Source organism: Sinocyclocheilus rhinocerous, unplaced genomic scaffold, assembly GCF_001515625.1.
Source record: "Sinocyclocheilus rhinocerous isolate Xijiao unplaced genomic scaffold, SAMN03320098_v1.1 scaffold1319, whole genome shotgun sequence".
Classification (NCBI taxonomy): domain Eukaryota; kingdom Metazoa; phylum Chordata; class Actinopteri; order Cypriniformes; family Cyprinidae; genus Sinocyclocheilus; species Sinocyclocheilus rhinocerous.
The window spans coordinates 209,623-231,339 of NW_015650691.1; the positions used below are offsets into that span (position 1 = coordinate 209,623).

At 36.2% G+C, this 21,717-nt stretch overlaps 1 protein-coding gene across 1 annotated transcript in view; it reads left to right on the top strand.

The window, feature by feature from the left end:
• Window positions 1–21,717, top strand: part of LOC107712121 (double C2-like domain-containing protein beta) — a 236,772-nt gene that overhangs the window by 197,910 nt on the left and 17,145 nt on the right. Inside the window, exons 6-7 of the mRNA XM_016517264.1 lie at window positions 12,121–12,195; window positions 13,891–14,000. Of these exons, the coding sequence (XP_016372750.1) occupies window positions 12,121–12,195; window positions 13,891–14,000 (185 nt within the window). The remainder of the gene's footprint in view (window positions 1–12,120; window positions 12,196–13,890; window positions 14,001–21,717) is intronic.

Sequence of the window (21,717 nt, forward strand, 5' to 3'; positions counted from 1 at the left end):
CTGGATTTATGAATATTAATCAGGTTGTGTGCGTTCGCTCGAACTGATTTGCTGAAATCAAAACAGGGACGATAATAGGTGAGCGCCAGCCAATGAGATTGCCGTTTGCGCATTAGTTCCGCCCACTACCGGAAAACCCGGCATTTCTTAAAAGCTGAAGAATTCCAAAGGAACTCCGTTATTTTGACAGGAAAATAAAACAAAGAATATCGTTTACATGTATCACATCAATTCTGCATGTTATGTAAGACTCTCTCGCTCTCTCTCTCTCTCTCTCTCACTTTGCGCGTGTGAGAGAAAGCGTCAGCGAGTCGTGCGCCTTCACACTAAAGTTTACGTTACGCCAAATACACAAATACAGGTGCACTGCGCATCCATTGAGATGAAATGATAAATTTCACAGATCGCTTGACGGAGAGTGAAACTCTGAAGCGCTCAGTCAGAGTGTTCTGTGAGTGAAAATATATCTGAGCTAAACTTATACTCAGCCTCCAACTCACACACTGGCGAGTAAAATCTGAGAATTTATTAGCCATTGGCTAATATTAGACATAATTTAGTCGCCCAGAGTGAAGATTTAGTCGCATATGCAAGTGATTTACTCGCAATGTAGAGGGTTGACATGATAATAGTTGCTCAGTGTGTTAATAAATGCTTTATAAACACATAGTCCTACCGTAACTCATGATATTCATCGCACAGACCAGTTTTTTCGTAGCACGTGCGACATATATGTCGCACTGTACAACCCTGATTATAAAGAAAAATAAAATAAACAATAAATATGAAAAAATATAGGCCTATGTATATTTATAATCTATTACAAAAATTTATCGTAAACTAGGTTAGTGGATAATTCGGCATCAAAAGTTATTCTAGAAAAATCAGTGCACAATAATTTTAGAAATCCAAACATTTGGATTTGGAGTGAAAAAACAATATTTTGTGGGGAACAAATAAAAGTGTTGCACTAAATATGGTAAAATGTTACACGTTGCTATTTGTATTATTATAAAATCCATTCATTAAAAACATTCATGAATGTATTTATATATAAGTATATACTATAAAATTAAAATACATTTCTTTTGAATGTATAGCATATTTTTTAATAAGGCAACAACATATGATAGATACGATAGGACAAAACAAATACAGTGCAGCACGAACTGTTTTTATACAGTCTATGAGCACGAAGCGCTTACAATGTGCGCATCCGGTGTGCAGAATGATGCGCTTGAGGCAACATGGTGTCACAGCCTGAGCGCAGTAAGCGCTTCGTGTTAAAAACTGCAAAGCACAAAGGGAAGAGAAATTGATGCGTAGTGTATTATATATATTTTAAAGTCAGGTAATGACATAGCTCTTTCACTTCAGTCTTCAGTGCTACATAATCATTCAAAAATCATTTTAATATGTTGATTTGGCTCTCAAGAAATATTATCACAGTTGAAAATAATTGTGCTGGTTAATATTTTAGTTGAAACCATGATACATTTTTTCCAGGATTCTTTGATGAACAGAAAGCTCAAAAGAACAGAATTTATTGGTAACACTTTATAATAACGTTCAGTTGTAAGTAATTTATAAGTGATTGGTTAATGATTAACTAATCTTTTACAAAACATGACTATGTGTTCATGAATTATTAATAAGTGATATGTTAATATTTGTATCTATGTTTTGTAGATTAAGTCATAAATCATTTACAAGTGATTTGATAATGATGAACTAATCATTTACAAAACATGACTATACGTTCACAAATGATTATTAAGTAATATGCTAATGATTTACAAATCTGTCGTAAGTTATCTTAAAATATAGCATATCATGAAATAATCAAACAGATCCTTAGTAAAATGGTTAATAAGTTACTAGTTAATATATTATTAATCACTTATTATTCATTGAAATGTCAACATTGTACTATTGTCTCAATAAACATTTGTTAATCATGAACAAATGATGATCAAACCATTAGTAAATTATCGGTATATCATTTTTGTATGTTTCATTAAAGTTGTAAGCTGGTCTGTTAAAAAGCACAAAAATGCAATTATGCTAAAACTATTTTTTTTTTAAAGAATAATAAATTATTTGCCGTCAAGTGAATAAACATGTGTTAATGACTTACAGTCAGGGGATTCCAGTGGGTTGTGTTAAACCCTTTCTCTCTTCAGCACAGGCTTGTGTTCTGTGAAGACTCAACTGAAGACCACATCAGGTGCACAGTGTTAAAATACTCCATGTGTGTCAGAGAAGACATCTGTCTAAACCCTCACCAGTGAGCCTTTACATTGCAGTATACACTACAAAATGTTCAAAACCTGTTGTGTAAATGCATGAATAAATCATTTACAAAGCTTTCTGCATCCCCTAATCTAAAGTGTAAACTACTCATCAATTGTAATAAATCATTTACAAAGCTTTCTGCATCCAAATGACTAAAGTGTAAACTACTCATCACTTGTAAATGTGTTACACATCATTTGTAGATTTTTCTTACCTGTTACAAATGATCTGTAGGTGTATACAAGGCATTTACAACACTTTCTGCATCCCCTAAACTAAAGTGTAAAATACTCATCAGTTCCTTCCGGTTACAGGTTCTGTACAGAATCATTTGTAACAGGTAAGAAAAATCTACAAATGATGTGTAACACATTTACAATTGATGAGTAGTTTACACTTTAGATTAGGGGATGCAGAAAGCTTTGTAAATGATTTATTCATGCATTTACACAACAGGTTTTGAATACTTTTTAGTGTGTACTGCAATGTAAAGGCTCACTGGTGAGGGTTTAGACAGATGTCTTCTCTGACACACATGGAATATTTTAACGCTGTGCACTTGAGTGGAGGGTAAAACCGGTTCACATTATCACTAGATCCCACACACTCCACACAGAACACAAGTCTGTGCTGATATATTGTGCTAATATATTAACTAGTAACTATTAACCATTTACTAAGAATCGGTTTGATTATTTCATGATGCTATTTTTTAAGATAACTTACGACAGATTTGTAAATCGTTAGCATATTACTTAATAATCATTTGTGAGCGAATAGTCATGTTTTGTAAATGATTATTTCATCATCATCTAATCATTTGTAAATGATTTATAACTTAATCTACAAAACAGATAAAAAATATTAACATCACTTATTGATCATTTATGAACGCATAATCATGTTTTGTAAACGATTAGTTCATCTTTAACTAATTATTTGTAAATGAATTAACAAAACATGCACAAATTGTTAGCATATCACTTATCGCTTATGAATGTTTTGTAAATTATTAGTTCATCAACTAATCACTTATAAATGACTTACAACTGAACTTTATTATAAAGTGTTACCAATTAATTTGAAATATAATTTTTTTTGTCACCATCAATTTAATGCACCCTTGCAGAACAAAAGTATTAATTATATATATGTGTGTGTGTGTGTGTGTGTGTGTGCGTGCGTGTGTACATAGATCAATTCTGTCATTAATTTCTTACACTCATGTCGTTCCCAACCTGTGAGACCTTCGTTCATCTTCTGGAACACAAATTAAGACATTTTTTATGAAATCCGACAGCTTTCTGGCCCTGCATAGACAGCAACGCAACTGTGCACAAAAAGTATTCTTGTAGCTTTATAAAATTAAGGTTGAACCACTGATGTCACATGGACTATTTTAACCATGTCCTTACTACGTTTCTGGGCCTTGAACGTGTCAGTTACGTTGATGTCTATGCAGGGTCAGAAAGATCTCGGTTTTCATCAAAAATACCTTATTTTGTGTTCCAAAGATGAACAAAGGTCTTACAGGTTTGGAAGGACATGAGGGAGAGTAATATATGACAGAATTTTTATTTGCTATATTTTCGGGTGAACTATCCTTTTAAGCATCATTCATATTCATAGCCCAAACGTTGCAACGGGGTATAGAGTTTTGGAAAAAATCCAAACTTATTTGTTGACATGTTGCACCACTCAAACAAAAATAGCAATGTTCTGATAGAGGCCCCGTGTACACTGTTCAAGCTACAAATGGCTGTTTGGCCTCTCCACATTAAACTGGTATAGGAGAACGTGTTAAACAATAATTCAATAGATCCTGCTTATTGAGATGTTACTCTAGCATTTATTCTCTCACTTCCTCCCTCCCTGTGTTTTTCAAGCCCACCTCCAGCCTGTACTAATGCTTATCCGTAATGCATTATGGGCACAGGGCTATGTACTATGTGGCTCAATGGCGTTTGGAGCGTGTACAGCTCTCACCCATTGAGAGTCATCTGTGCTGGAACCTCCATCTGCTCTTGTGAAACACACTTGATTTCGACCGGCCCTTTGCTTTTACAGAATCTCGCCCCTTTCCTTTTTAAGTGCAGACCATCTCCAACAGGATGTTTATCCTGAAGAATAAAGGGATATAATTTGGCAGATGAAACATCTGACTGGTTAGCCGTTGATGGGGAGATGGGAAAGGAAATGCCGTACTTGGCAGCGTGGCAGCAGTAAGTAAAGCGCTTTGAATTATTGGGTGTGCACGTGGCTTTCACACGCACTCGCTGATGCATGCCACCCATCTCCTTTCACACTGGTCATTTCCTGCTTCTCCATAATTATGATCAACCATGCAACCATTCACCTGCAACACTGCAATCGGATGCCCCATAACACGTTTATTGTTAGCTGTGTTCTCAGGAGACCTCCATTTCTGTTTACGCTTATCCTGAATAGTCGAGGTCAGCTGGGATATTACAAACGCATGTTAAGGTTACGCCCACTCACTCCCCTCCAATCAGTTTGCAGGTACCAGAAAGAACTTTCTGGTCAGGCCGTTTTTCTTTATCGATCTGCTTGGAACCTTAGGGCCACAGTTTACCAGACACCCATATGTCACACAGCCCTGAAACGCAAGACAAATTCTGAATTACACCCGGTGCCTGGCTCAACACTGAGTGAAGATAACGCAGATGTTGCCCTCAAAAGCATATATACGCCTGTGTGTTTGCCTAATCGAAGCAATTTAGCTGTATTGGAATTGGATATATGGCAGTGGGGAGATGGGAAAACATATACGTATGCTGAAAGCAAGGTTCAGTTTTGTGCTTGGCCTTATTTTTCGTGAATGGTTGCGTCAGTCCTCTTCTATAGTGAAGTGGACCTCAGAGGCTGTTTCAGCATGCAGCACCTTCAAAGAGAACGACCATCTGCAGTCTCTGCACGCACACACAAACATACTCACAAACACAATCACAGAGTCGAGCAGACCTGTGGATCTTTGAAAACTGCTTTGTAGCTCTGATGAGACCGGTGTCCACGGGTTGTTCTGTTATGGGCCAACAGCAGGAGCGAATAATTTGGAGAGCAGAATGAAAGAGAAAGACGAGAAGGATGTCTACATTTTTGACAAGCCTTTGTCGAAGCTGAAGTGTGGCATTTTTTTCTGTTTATAAAAACACTTTCTCCTTGGCCAGTTTTACGGTTGACTTCTTAATCAATGTAAACCCAGGCTGTGTCTGAATTCCTGTACTTTTTTTACTATGTACTGAATTAGATGAAGACCAAACCTCTCAGGGCCTGCAACAGTTGTCACTGGGACAACTTTGTGCCTTATATACCCAGTCAAAGGTGTATACTAGTGCCTTAAAGTATAGTAATATGTACCCTTAAGGTATTTACACAAACTGTTTTGAAGTACTAATGGCTTGTTTCCACTGAGCGGTACGGTTCAGTACAGTACGGTACGCAATTATTTCCATTTCCATTGTCAGAAGTTGTGAATGGTACCAAAATATCAAACCATACCATAACACTTTTTTTGGGACCCTTCCGTTGAAGTACCTAGCACAGCAGTCCGGTACCCAAAAGGTGGAACTAGACTCACTGCAGAACGTTGATTGGTTGACAGAGAATCGTCACTTGCACTGCTACAAGGAGAATGACAACACAAGGGGGAATGAAGCGTCTCCACTCGTTCCACCATGCTGCTCATGTGTGTTGGGCTTGTTTACATCAGAGTGCACAAACACAAAAAAATATGTGTATTTTATCATTTTACATTTTCACACACACACACAAACAATGTAGCATTTTCTTCGTGCGAGAATGACTTTGATCGCTACTTTCAAGTAAGTATACTGTTGGTGGTGGAAACGCAAGTCGTATCAGGGTGTACACTCTTACAAATAAAGGTGCTTCACAATGCCATAGAAGAACCTTTTTGTCTAAATGGTTCCTTAAAGAACCTTTAACATCTGAAGAGCCTTTCTGTTTCACAAAAGGTTATTTGTGGCAAAAGAAGGTTCTTCAGATTATAAAAGGTAAGAAAGAGATGGTTCTTTAAAGGGGTCATAGGATGCTACATGCACTTTTACAAGCTGTTTGAACTGAAATGTGTGTTGGCAGTGTGTGTACACAACCACCCTATAATGATAAAAATCCACCCAGTGTTTTTTTTTTAATCTGGTTAAATGTTTTCCCCTTTCTCAAATCGAGCCGCTCAGATGCCTGTCTGTGTGACGTCACACAGACAGGCCCCTCCCACGATAGTTTGATTGACAGAGTGCTAGGGTCTGATTTATGAACATCCTGTTGTCTTAGGCCTCTGTGGAATTCGGCTCCTCATGTTTCAACCATGTTTTGACCAAATCTTAGATTGTCTGATTCGGTCTGATATCCTACACATCGCTGTGAAGAACCTTTTAAGCACCTTTATTTTTAAGAGTGTACCGCCCCAAATTGTAGCTTACTGTACTGTACTGACCCATACCGCTTGGTGGAAACGAGCCATAAGCCATAATTGTACCCTCATAGGGACAGTTTTTGCTGAGAGTGTACAATTGCCTTGTTGACAGCTTACAATTTTGGTTGCCAGAACATTCTCAAAATAAATGTCCTAACATTCTATTCTGGTGAACCAAGAAAGGACTCATTCACTCTTTTTAGCCTCTCTGTAATGTTCTTTTAAGGGTTACTTCACGATTATAGAAAACAAAAACCTAAAAACAACCTTTATTTAACATTCTTTTATAGTTTTATTATAGGTTGTAATAAAGACTCCCAAAAAAATTTTCTGGGAATAATAGTTTATGGTTATAAGAACGTTGCAAGAATATTAACAAAAATATAATCAAATCATAACCACGCACTAATGTTAAGAAAACAATCCATGTTTGCTGGTTTAGAGTGCTGAGCTTTCAGACATCCTACTCATTTGACTTTAACCTTTTAAGTATGTCTGTTCTGTTTGTTTTAGTGGCCTGGCATGTCAACTTTTTGCTTAACCAGTGGTGTGCAATGGTGTGGGGTGAGAGGGCCTTTTAGTAACATATTGGCTGTTTATTAGTACTTATAAAGGACATATTCTGCATGACCATATTCTACATCCCTAATCCTACCCAAAACCTAAATTTAACAACTATATTACTAGCTATTAATAAGTAGCAAATTAGGAGTTTGAGGCAACAATTGTAGTTAATGGTTTGATAATAGCGAGAATTGGACCTTAAAATAAAGCCTGACCGAGTATTTGTAATGAGCACCTTAATTAGAAATGTATTAGTTTGCTCCAGTAATGAAAGAGAATTTGTGATGGAAGAAATCCCAACCGCTTGTTTCTACTGTTGGTTTTGTCATGCTTATGGTACTTTTTACAAAAAAGGTTAAATGTAATGTAGTTTTCTTTATTTTTCTGAACATTTTGCTACATTTTTAACAATACACTAGTATCACAGTCCCACGTTTCTTGAGTCTTCTTTACTAAGCTACAGTTTGTAAGATTTTGTTTGACTAGACTAGACATAATTTTTTCGCCCGTCACCCCTCCTGCCATGTTCTTTTGCCCATGCAGAGAACTTGTCAGAGACTGAGAGTTTTCTCACACCCCCTTATGTTCATTTGTTTTATTTCTCAGGCGCTGTTGTTGTGTTAAATGCAACAGTGATGATTATTTATGTCTTTATGCGCTTCCTCCACGTACCCACAAGCTAAACAAAAGTGGAGAGAGAGAGGTGTGAAGCCCAAGCAAGCCTCTTTGACAAGTTTAAACTGTATAGCTCACAGAAGCAGAAAATAACTAATTAGGATTGTGGTTCTGACAGCCCTTATATGTTAGGCTGGAGAGTCTGGCCCTCTGAGAGCTGCTCATCTCACACATGACTGCACACAGGAGTGTGAGGGGCCGTCTGGAGGACCGTCCAGGAGCCCTACCTGAGAGAGAGAGAAAAAAAGCCTGCTGGGAAAAGAAATGCATCACTGAAGCATGGCTACATACTTGCACAATATGCTGAATCTATATTAAAATCAGTTTGTCTGTGACTCATTTTAGCTTGTGATGTTTAAATGCTGAAATTCAACAGACCTAAGGCCTTCTGACCTACCAGAAAAATGGTGAAAGTTGATTCAGTGCTATTTTTTTATGTGCAGTGCCTATAAAAAAAAGTAATGGTCTTTTCGTATTTTGTTGTTTTTGACTTAATTTAGTTTTTATGCCACTTATCAACAGGAAAACTATCATTTTATCTCTGCAAATCTTTTTAGCTTAAGGCTACATTCATTTGATCATACAATACAGTAAAAACAAAAAATAAAGCATTAGTTTATATATTTAATTTAAAGTGATATTTTAAAATAACCGTTTTTATGTTAATATATTGTAAAATCGTATTTATTACTGTGATGGCAAAGCTCCATTACTCCAGTCTTCAGTGTCACTTGATCCTTCAGATATCATTCTAATATGCTGATTTGGTGCTTAAAGGGATAGTTCACCCAAAAATGAAATTTTTCATCTGTTACTCACCCTCAAATTCCAATCCTGTTTGAATTTCTTTCTTCTGTCGGGTAGAACATGGGTAACCAAACAGTTGATGGACCCCTTTGACTCATAGTATGGAAATCAATATTATAGAAGTCATTGGGGTCCATCAACTGTTTGGTTACCCATATTCTTAAAATAAAAAATTTTAAAAATATATAGTTTAACAGACAAAAGAAATTCATACAGGTTTGGAACAACTTAAGGGTGAGTAAATGACATTTCACATTTTTGGGAGAACTATCCCTTTAAGAAACATTTCTTATTATCAATGTTGAAAACCGTGGCTGCTTAATATTTTTGTGGAAAACATTTGTAGGATTCTTTGATGAATAGAAAGTTCAAAAGAGCAGCATTTAATTGAAATAGAAATCTTTTTGTAGCATTTTAAATGTCTTTACTGTCACTTTTGATCAATGTAATACATCCTTGCTGAATAAAAGTAAGGAATAAAAAACCATACTATTCGGGGTGATCTGGACCCCTTAGCAAGTAAATAAAGTATAATGGTAGTATAAATCCACCTCTAACCAGAAGGCAAAATGGGACTTCTGAAGGATTGACAATCTTCAGTGGCTGAGATTGGAGAGATTGCACATTTAACTGTTGCTCCAGGGCTTCACAGCTACATCTTAATGGGAGAATGTCAAAGATAAATCCACTATTAAAGAAAAATGTCTCCGCACAGCACGTGAGAGACTCTGAAGCCAGTTGGAAGGAGGTTCTGTGGTCTGATGAGACCAAAACTGAGATGTTTGGCCATTAGAATAAGCGGCATATTTGGCATAAGCCAAACGCTGCAGATCAGAAACACACCATCCCCACAGTGAAGCGAAGTGGTGGCAGCATCATGCTGTGGGAATGCCTGGCAGGCTTCTGAGGGTAGAGGGTAAAAAAATGCAGTACAATACAGGCAAATCCTAGAGGAAAACCTGATGAAGACTGCAAGATACCTCTGGCTTGGCAGAAGATTTATTTTCCAGCAGGACAATGACAAGTGTAAAGCCACAGATACACAGCAATAACAGAAAAACAACATTTATGTCCTGGAGTGGTTGTGTTCACATGTCAATCCAACTGAGTTTGAGCAACTCTGCAAAGTGGAGTATGAATGAGGGAGAATTGCAGTGGCCAGATGTGCAAAGCTATTAAGAGACCCACATACAGGCTCTGGGATTATTTCTAAAGTTGCATTTACTAAATACGGTGTGAATACTGTGTTTTAATGTTGTAAAAGAAAACAACGGGGGATACACTGTAGATTAATTAGTGCTGCTGTCAAATTTAACATTAGCTAATTAGATTAATTAAATGTTATGTTCCATATTTTTTGTGCTCTTTGTTGAACTGGTTGAATTGAATCTGCAGCACAGGTTTCCATGATGCGTTCAATACACAGGCATAAAAATATCAATAAATGCTGGAGGCCAGAAGACCAGCTGAGAACTGCTGCTTTAAGTTTTTATTTTCTTATTTCCTTTTGTTAAATAGGAATTGAATATTAACATACTAACTACATTAATAAGAACTATAAAATTTTTTTTTTTTTTTTTAAATCTATAAAAATCTTTTCTTTCACTAACTTGGTTCCTTCTGAACATTCAAAGAAATACGATTTCATGCCAGACATTTCTGGAAAGACCTGACGCTCTTTCGGCAGCTGCTCTCTGTGTGAATAAACTTGATTTTATTAGTGCAAAGGCTCTCTTGACTGTTTTTTTCAACCCAGTCTCATAAAAATATACGTACCTCTGCGTACATTTCTGCAACACCGTTTTTACGTACCTTACTGCACGTTTCGCCGCAGTTTCAAAGAGAAATGTCCACTGAGTGGCGCTAAAACACGGGTTCGATACATCAACCCTGGCACGTTTTTATTACGTTGATATAGGTACGTATTGCTGTTTTTATTACGTTTCTTCAGGTACGTATTGCGGCGATTCAGAATTCAAAATATCCGGGGACTGTCGCTAAAACTTAATGCTCTGTCGTGTTGGAAATATGCCCTACACCAAACCCAACCCTAAACCTACCCGATAGTGTTAACAAATGCAAAACTGATATAAAAACACATTTTTTGATGCAACCGTGCCATTTTAATGTGTGAAAATAATTTAAAAGGTGTCGGAGTTTTACTGCCTCTAGTGTTCATTTTTTTGGAAACTGCAGTGATATGTACTTATTGGTACGTATTTCGCGTCTTGCAAAAATTTGCCCCCAGGTATGTATTTGCCATGAGACCGGGTAGGTTTTTTTTCTGAAGATAAGGAACACTTTTGTCAAATCATGCTGCAAAGTTGTGTTATGCAGAAGGCTAAACTGAAAACCATTATTTGGACTGCAATGGTAAATGCAGACTTTGTGAAGAACATGTTCCCTTAATCAAAAACACTCCCCTTGAGGTTTCTGAGAGACAGCGGTGCCATTCTCTGACTGTGAATGTAATGCTTAACAGTGTTGAAAAGATCTAATTTATATGGCATTATTCATTAATACCCTCTGTGATATTGATGGGCCTCAAGATCTACGCAGCCCTACGAATCCAAAGTCCAATGCTACCTCACCGAATCCCACCACAAAGACTGTAATTAAGAGATGATGGGTGTCAGGTGGTGCAGAGGTTTTCAATAAAATCAATGTTTGCCTCACAGACTCTCTGACAGCAGACAGTGTTGTCTAGCTTTGTATTGATATTTACTCGAAATGCTGTGCAGCTTGTAGTTAATTTATAACCCTCTAGTTCTGTGAGGGGTCTCAGAGACCCCAAGACTGTTTAAATAGCTCAAAAATATACTTAATAATGAATCCGGTTGAATCTGATTATAAAGAAAATTTCCAAAACATGCATCAGACAAACCTGAACATTATATAAAAACACAGCATCCATTATTATTTTTGGCACCAACAACACAATTGCTCAATTCATTTTTGGATGATTGCACGTCTGATATTTCTGCCGTGTCCGTGCAACGATTGGGCTTTTTATGCCCAAAGTGCTTGAGCTTTTTGCCCATACTAAAATGCATGTTAATAGAAAGCTAAGAGCTTCAGGAGAGTGCTCTGCTGTCATGGCACGACATCACCTCCAGTGTTTCTAATTAGCTTATTTGGCCGGATCTGAAACAGTACGTCTTGTTAGAAAAAGCAGGAGCTTGACGTGAATTGGATATCTAAAGCCTGTGGAATCTATCAGGCTGACATGGTGCTTTGTGCTGTTGACTTCATAGGATGTCTAAAAGTGGTTGTTTTTCATAAGTCACACTTTTTTTTTTCTTTTTTTCCTCTCTCTCTCTCAGGGACTCAAACCAATGGATCACAATGGGCTGTCAGATCCCTATGTTAAGCTGCACCTGCTGCCTGGAGCTAGTAAGGTATGTGCCTGCTCTCCCCTTGGAGATGCATTGTTTTATACAATACAAGGAGGCTTGTAGTAATATGATTTATATGTTTTAAGCCAGTGGTTCTCAAACAGAGGGCCGGGACCCATTAGGGGCCCTCAAGAAACTTCCTTCCACAGGATAACTTCAAATGATTCTGATCAATATATTATGAAGAATATATATTAATATTATTATTAATAAAATAGAAAATCAAGAAATATATTCTTTTGTTCTGTTCTATTGTTTCTGTTTGTTTCCCAGTTGAGAACCACAGATTTATGGTAATGTTACGTTGATAATTGATTTCTTACAATAAAGATTCCAATGTTTAATACTGCCTTTAAAACATGCTAAAACACAATTTACACATAAGGTACTGTCTGTCACTGTGCAGAATCCATAAAGGCTGACTATTTAACTGCTCGTTCTAACAACTATATTTTTGGTAAAGGCTCTCAAAATCTTTAACTGTGGAACATAGAGTATAATTTTGTCTATTTAATATAGATTTATGTATCTCTAGACTCAGTACTCTGTTTTCAGAACAAGCTCTACCTGTAATTCCAGTTAAAATTACATTTTAAATCACATCAGTAACTTTACATCAGATGGAAGGTTACTAGTAGGAGGTGTCTGTGTTTTTTGTGCATTTTGTTAATAACAGTCAGATAGCATATTTAACTGTAATATTCAATTGGGCATTAATAGATAGACAGACAGACAGACAGACAGACAGACAGACAGACAGACAGACAGACAGACAGACAGACAGACAGATAGATAGATAGACAGACAGACAGACAGACAGACGCAGGCTCAGAAATCATGAGACAACTCAACAAGACAATCTTTTTTTTTTACTTCAGACTCTTGAGTCTGAGGTATCCAACTTCAAATTAACTCTTAAAAATACTAATTTATACCATCTCTATCTGTCCCATCATGGGTCTAGATTACGTTTATCAAATTGACCAGTGCTACCTTGAAATCTAAAAGGCCAGATTTTCCTTGTCGCTGAACAACCTCTGTGCTCTACAAATTATCATCATGCTTCTCATTATAATTCATCTGTTTTTAACCATTACTCTTCTTGCTCATCCTGCCAACAATCCACTTAGCTACTGACAACATAAGACTCCTCTAAGTCATTCTCCTTCTGTATGGATCATGTGTCCTACAGTACAGCTGAACTCTCCTTCACAGGGTTACAGAATAATTGAATGGGATAGGATGTCTGAGTTAACCCATTATGATTAGGAAACACCTCACAGATGTACTAGATGAAACAAAGACATTTGTTTAGGAATTAATTGCACCTGCTTTAATCACCGCAAGTCACTTTCTACATTTACATGATGGTGAAAATGATAAATGGTGTAAGAAGGTGCTTAAGCTTTATAAAATGGTGATCACCAACCTTGGAAGGTCAAACTAAATATTATATGAGCTGTTTTATTTTCTATTAATTCTAAATGAGGTTTGCCATTTTGCAACCGTGTTATCAAAATGTGGTACATGTCTAAATGCAGAATTTAAAACCCTGATTCATGTCATTTTATTATTATATAACACTTTATTACAGTTTCAAATCTGGAAGGTCTGGCTTCTTCTTAGCTTGTGCTCATTTAGTGAACCAGTGTTAGTGAACACAACCACTAACCTACAAGCAACTGTCATTTCTTCCAGGCCAATAAGCTCCGCACAAAGACCCTACGCAACACTCTCAACCCTGTCTGGAGTGAGACCCTAACGTATTATGGGATAACTGATGAAGATATGGTTCGCAAAACACTCAGGTACCCAATCAGAATCTATACATTCATCACTTTTATATGTCAAGGCTACTGACGATAGCTTATCCATTGTAAAGAAGTGACTTGTTTGTTAGAGTTTAGCAAAGGGTTGATTACCCCAAAAGATGCATTTGCTACATATTGAGAGGGAAAACAGTGTTCCTATGACATATACTGTAGGTGGGATCAGAAGAAAAGGATAATAGAGAAAGTGACACGCAAAGCAAACCAGCTTAATAAGTTTAATGAGGGCTTTTTAAAAATGTCAGCGGTGATTGAACTGAGATCCTACTTTAATAAGGAAAAAGAGAGAATGTGGATGTTTTCTTAATTAAGTGTCCATGGTTACATGATTCCCATGATCCAGTTGTAATTGGGTGGGTCAGGCCCACACCAGGCCCCCATGCGGTGCTGAACCTGAGGCTTAATTACAAGCTGAACAACCATTTGCCTTCAACAGCTTCAGTGATTCTTGGATCGCTGCCGTACAAGCACTGAATAGAGTATAGTGGGACGTTACGGCATTCATAAAAATAAAAAGCCTCCATTTGTATGACTGGTGAATGAGGGAGAAATTTACTGATCTGTTTAGATCTGGTGTTTAGGGTGTCCATGAAACCTCTCTGTTCCTGTACCCATGTATGATCGTAGATTGAGAGAACAGTGTTTGCTTTATCCTGTAAAATGGCATTATATTTCTTGGACATTATGTGATCCTGCAGAGCAATTATGAGGATCTAATCACTCCAATTAGCTGGCTGCTGATACCATTAGAGTTTCCTCAACATGTTTAACTGTTGCCAAGAGAAACAGGAATACAGAGAGCATCCATTTATTTTTGCCAGTGTTTTTGGGTGTAAAAAGTAGGGAGTGGTGTGCACTGGCCTTGGTTATAAGTGGGCTTTTTTTAGTCAGATTCTAATTCAATTAGCATCTGTCTTTGGATAGACATTTGTATATGTGGGGTAGTAACTGTCAATATGGAAGGAAAAAATTTTTTATTAAACACTAACTTTACAATCCGAAATAGTTAACTCTAATAATATGTAAGACATTTTACACAAACTTTTTAGAGGTTTTGTAACCTGACTCTTTAGACCTGACTCTTGCTTCATAATTCAAAGTGGCAGTTGCTAGAGGCCTTTAGACTCAGTGCCAACTGGTAATCAGCCTATCATGACTCACCTTTGCAAACATTTGAAAGTTTTTCATGTCATATTCTTTATTTTGGCCACCCCGTTTAAGTCATATTCAATGTTGCCTGGTGATTTCACCCCAGCTGAGATGTCATTGGCCCTTTTACTGCCTCGCAAACATGACTGTAGCAAAATGGGTTGTTTTTTTACAGAGCTTGATTGTTTAGCTTGCATTGAAACCCTGTGCAGTGATTGAAATGCTGCATTAGGATAATAGCACAGACAAAGTGGCAGTAAAGATTACACCACAGAGGAACATTAGTCTCCACTTGTGTGTATCATTACGTAACAGCTGTGTTACACACACAATATCCCTCAAATCCATTAAAAGCAGATTAGCCAAGTTGCCTGAGTAGAGAAGCCACTTGCCATTGTCTTTCTAGTTAAATGTTGCAAATGTAAGAAAAGGGTTTGTGTCAGATAATGAGGTCAAAAGTACAAGTTTTACACATAAATGGACATTTTAATTTTATCTCCTCACGGAATAAATGTTAGTAAATGAAAACAACAATATTGTGCAGCTAATGGAACTCATGTCCTGCACACATTTACCTCAGTGCTGCGCATGCTGTCTGCAATACAAGTCACTACAGAAAATGCCATCAATTACTGACAGAGCACTTTTTGGTCTTTGTCCGTCTTAACAATTTATATGGGCTGACAATGCATTAAATGGGAATCAGATTTCAATTTGGTGTTGATTAACTCTTACTTAATATGGATTAGTTTTCCGTTAGAAAACTGCTTGCAAAGGAAGCCATTACTCTGAGGACTTTTCTACTTACCATCAGTCTCTGTCTCAGATACACCAGTATATAAAGGAAAAGTGTTCTCTGGAAAGGGGAGAAATATTAACTAATGTCCCAATACTTCGGCCAGATGAGCTTGAATCAAATTAGGAATTCATAGTTTATTGGATCTCATACATTTTCATTGGAATACCATATACTGACTATAAAAATACTTTTTATTTGGCCTTGTAATATTCAGTTTTAAGACCGTGAATAATAGTAAAGGATACCGTCGGGGGCAACTGTAATGACCTATATTTTGTTGGCTAAACAAGATTATTTAATGTGATTTTTTTTATGTATGTATGTATGTATGTCTATGTCTAAAGACAACTTGAAGGCCAGATATTTAGACTGTCACTGGTTGCTACTGTACAGGTTTACATTTTTATCAGGATTTTTGCCAGCAAGTTCAAGGGCAATTGAACTAAAAGTTATAATATACAAATGTGTGTGACTGAATTTAAAAATTGGCTGTTTTGGACAACTATTTTTGACTCTTCAGCTGATTACTATATTTTAGATCTAACCCATTTCAAATAATTATACTGTAGTTTTTGCTTAGAATTTAGCTTTAAACACTTTATTATGCCTGACAGCTAAAGTAATTAGTACCATATAAATGCAAACACTATATAGTAATATTAAGTATCAAAACAGTTGATTAATTTGAGGTGTGCTCTCTTTTCAGATACAGCTGATTTATTATTTTGAATAAATTAATTATATTGTGTATAATTAGTGTTTTTTTTTTTTTTTCCCCAACTACCAACACAGGCGTCTTGTATTAAATATGAATATCTATATTTTAATGGAACTATTACAGTTGATACTTAAATACTATAGGTTTATACCAAATGATAAATTGTAGTTTGTGAGTTAGGAAAATAATAAATCAAACAATAAAGCTCCTAATAGAGATGAGCCGGAACCTGCAGTCTCTTTATCCTGAGAAACTTTGATGTTGCAAGACGCTAAAAAGTTTGAAACGACACCAGGTTCATAGTGGAGTTGTCTAGACAGGCCAGAGCAGCGAGAGCAGGCAGTTATTGTGTGAGTCACAGGCTTTTCCCGCTGAGATTGCAGCCCTGGGTTTGGAGGCTCCCAGATTTGTCTGGACTCAGTGTGAATTAATGAGGCAGAGAGTCTGCGCTTCAAAGGTCACAACTCTGTGCTTAAACGCTGCAGTAACGGCTTCATTCAAAACAGCTAGAGGGAGGTGATGCTGGGATGAAGCTGGGTGATTTAAGAGTTCGAAAGGTTGACCTGAGGCCTGGGATGAGGGTTTCAGCCTTTTTTAAAAGCTTTTTGTGCTGTTTTTAGAAGATGAGCTCTGTATGATGAAATGATCCGGACATACTAACAAGTTGACTGAAATCCGTCATTGATGTTTACTGTTTTGAGGTGAACTACAGAAGTGTGTCTGTGCGCGTCTGTAGACATCTGGATCGGGAAGGACCCACCTGATGATTCACCATTGCTTTTCTTTAGGGCTGTCTTAGCCAGTTTCCATGGAAACCAAAAGTCTCCCTCATAGGCCTTTCCTTTAGGGATCGCTCTTGTCCTTCACGTAAATAAACTCCAAATACTGGCATATTCAGCGTCTCACCTCTAGCGTTTATAAAAACTACATTTTCATTATTTCCTCTTGCTGCGTTCTGGCACTTTATAGCACCTTAAATTCTCTCAATAAAGCCTGTCTAGTAAAGCCCTGATGGTCTGTGCCCACATACCAGTGATAAAATTGTTGTCTTACGTCTTACTCGGTCTTGTTTGCTCTTGATCATTCTGAAAGGAGGGTACAAATGAAAAGAGACAAAGGCACTCTCTCTAACAGAAAGAGAAATCTTCTATTTCAATTCCTCTATAACGTCATCATTAAATGACACTGGCATTCTGTGCTCCAGTGAGTAGGTTTAACATAGTTCAAACAGAGGTTTAGCATTGAATTCTAGTACACTGAAATAAAAAAAAATGGCGTAGGGAACAATTTTCACTCAGAAACTGATTGTACATTAGACTTGTGCCGGTATTCGGTAATGCGATATATCACGGTAATGAATATGCACGATATTGTTATCGTGGGCACTTCTAAATACCGTGAATAATTATATATTACAAATTATTCAGAATTTTGAATGCATTTTAAGAATACTTTTCCCATAAACTGGTCAAAATACACAACACTGCTATATGCTGCGTGAAAGACGCGTGCGCACTCTGAAGTAAACAAGAAAGCATTAGCAATTAATCGCAACATGAAAATTTGAAGTCAAAAGACTGAAAAAGTATTTTCTTGTAAAATGCAATTAAAATACTTTTTGAAAAATGTTCTTACAATTTTTAGGTTAGTCAAGAAGTAAACGTGGCTAATGTGAATATGTGACAAGTCACATGAACATAAGCAGTGTTTGAAGTGCTGTTGTGCTGAAAGTATAAAGGAACCACTGGGAAACATTTTGCCAGCTGAAATATTCACAGTGAATTAATATGCTTTAAAATAATTATTAATATAATGCCTGTGTGTTGGGCAGGGGTTTTCAAACTAGGGGTGCTGTGTAACATTTGTGGGAATATGAGAGCAAGTAAAAATGTTTTACATAATGTATTTTTAGGAAATATGTATTAACGTAAAATAATATGGACATATTATATGTTTAACACAATAATTTTTAACTTTATCTGCCAAATTTGATATTGTTTAATTCTAATTTCTAAAGACAGCATTTTTTTTATCATTACTTAATAAATAACAAACCTGCTATGATTTAAAAAAAATAATAATAATAAAAATACAAAATACTATTTAATACTATATTATTTAATTAAAAAAATAACTTAATGGAAAGTAAATATTTTCCAGATAAATTAATAATTAGCCAATATAAAATCCAGTTTTAAATAAAACAATATAAAAGTCAAATGTCTCATTTAAAAAAAAAATTTTATAATATCAGACTTAATATTTCTCTCACACAGTATATATGACCAACAAGTCTTTATATATGAAAATATATAGCTGCCTATATTATTTATAAAGTGATGCCTGCCTCAAAAAATCATTTCATCTGCAGGGAAAACTTTATGGACAGCTTCACAAAGAGACCCACAGCACTCCTACAGAGTGTAAGTCAGACATGAACAAGAAGTCAGGCTTTAGTCTTTCAGACTTTCACACAATGGAGCTCTGAGGTGTTATCTCCCTTCAACATTCGGTCTTTCCCATTATTCACCAAACCTCATTTACCAGCGATCTTCATGTGTCGCCGATGAACATCAAAGTGGTGTTTTAATGGCGGGCCGAACTCCTCCCGTGGCTATGAAAAGCATGTGATTTATCTAAAAAGGCATACCTCCATTGCCAACATTATCTCAGACAGTGACAGCTCTATTAAAAGCCAAATTACCCATACAAGTGGCTCACCTCTCACCACCCTTTATACCCGAGAAAGCCTTTTAATTTACACTTGCGGTTTAAGAATACAAAAATACTATTTGCAAACACATTTTCCGGAATGTTTACAGACAATTAGATGCATCTAGATGTGCTTCACCTCTTATTTTTCTTATTTTATGACTCAACGGGATTTATCTCTGCATATTAAAACAAAGAGGACTACAACAGAAAGCCATTAGAATATCTTTTTTTTTTTTACAGCAGGAACCCCGTCCTCTTCCAATCTCAAATAACGAGTCTGTCTCTCAGGCAAATGTGCATAGTTTATTCATTTCCCTCTCAGCATTCTTTTAGCTCAAAATATGCCTGATCTAAATTTCTGTTATTGGATATTACAATTTGGCCATCTTCATGAACTCGGAAATTTTACTTCCCACTAATATTTTTAGTGGGAATTTAATATATTTAACTCACTGGCAAGGTATAATTATTTCAAGAATGAAAGCAAGAACCAATATAATATGTTCCGCCCATATTAACATATCCTTATATACACAACCCTCTACATTGCGAGTAAATCACTCGCATATGCGACTAAATCTTCACTCTGGCGACTAAATGATGTCTAATATTAGCCAATTGCTAATAAATTCTCAGATTTGTGTATATGTGTGTATAGATGTATATGTGTATGTATATATTTATCAGTCTGGCGAGTAAACAAAAAAATTTACTAGCCAATGGCGATTCAATTGCCAAGGTGTTCGTAGAGGGCTGATACAGTGGGTAAAATAAGTATTGAACACTTCACTATTTTTCTCAGTAAATATATTTCTAAAGGTGCTGTTGACTTGAAATTTTTTTTACCCGCTGTATGTATCAATCTAGTTTTGTGTCTTAGTTTTGTGTTATTATGTGGAGCATTGGGATCACTGGAGGATGGCTTAATGAACTCATTTTTGTGAAAACCTTAAATTCAACCAAAATTGACCTTTTTTTACTTTTTTTCCCTATAACTCAAAATTAGCCTGTGCGCATTCCGACTCATTTTCCCAGCATATATATATATATATATATATATATATATATATATACATTATTAAATTAACTAATTAGTAATATTATATAATTAGTAATATATTATTAGATTTATAATTATTTTATAATTAACATTCATATTAATGTGTGTAATATTTTAATATATTATTGTAATTTTGTTATTACCATTTAAAACTTTTTATATATTTTTATATTTCAGCAGCCATTTCTCAAGTCTTCAGTGTCACATGATCCTTCAGAAATCATTCTAATATGCTGATTTGGTGCTTAAGAAACATTTTTTTCTTCTTATAAATATTTAAAACAGTTACAGATGTGCTGCTTAATATTTTTGTGGAAACCTTTTTTCAGGATTCTTTGTGTGGAACATTCAAAACAACAGCTTATATTTAAAATATACATCTTTTGTAAAATTATTCATGTCTTTACTGTCACTTTTTTTATCAGTTTAATGCATCCTTGCTGAATAAAATTATTAAATTCTCAAACAAAAATCAAAATATATTTTAGTAAGGACCATTGCTTTTACATCTGACTAAATAGAACTTTTCTACCTCACATTATTCAGGATTGTCTTTGCAAATTTAAGGCCAGGCACAAATATATTCTGGCTAATGCAGAAAAACACAATGTACTGTGATTGCCTGTGAGAATAGCATTGTACAAAAATCCCAGAACTCCCTGCACATTTATCCAAGAGAACAGTTAGCATTAAACATGTGCACTACAGTAATCAACCATAATCAAAACAAACAGAAAAAGCACTGTTCTGGAAACAGCATGAAGAGCAATCCAGCACACATTGCCGTCTGGGGACACAATCATATCATATCCACATGTAACACAGCAGAGGAAAGTGCCTTTATTAACCAGACCTTTTGAACATGCCTGAGTGGTGCTGTAGCTGCCCCGTGCCTCATTCAAGACTTTTATCAATCTGCCGGGAAAAGAAAGTATGATTGTCTGTTTACCTGAAAAGTCTTTGGAGAGCAGAACTACTGAGCCAGGCTGAACAAGTTAGCAATGAATAGCAATGGTATGTTACAAATACACAACTAACTTCTGGATGGGAATAGAACAAGCATACAGGAATTCATTGTTAATGCGGTGGAAAGGTAACAAATGGAAATAATGTGGATTGGGAGGGATTCTGTGTGCTCTTCCTTATTTTATCGACGAGGCTGTGTAACTCAAATCGATTGAACGGTAGACATTGTTAGACCTTATTAAGAAAGGCATTGGCCCTACTGTGTTTCATCTCAGCCCCCCCCCCCCCA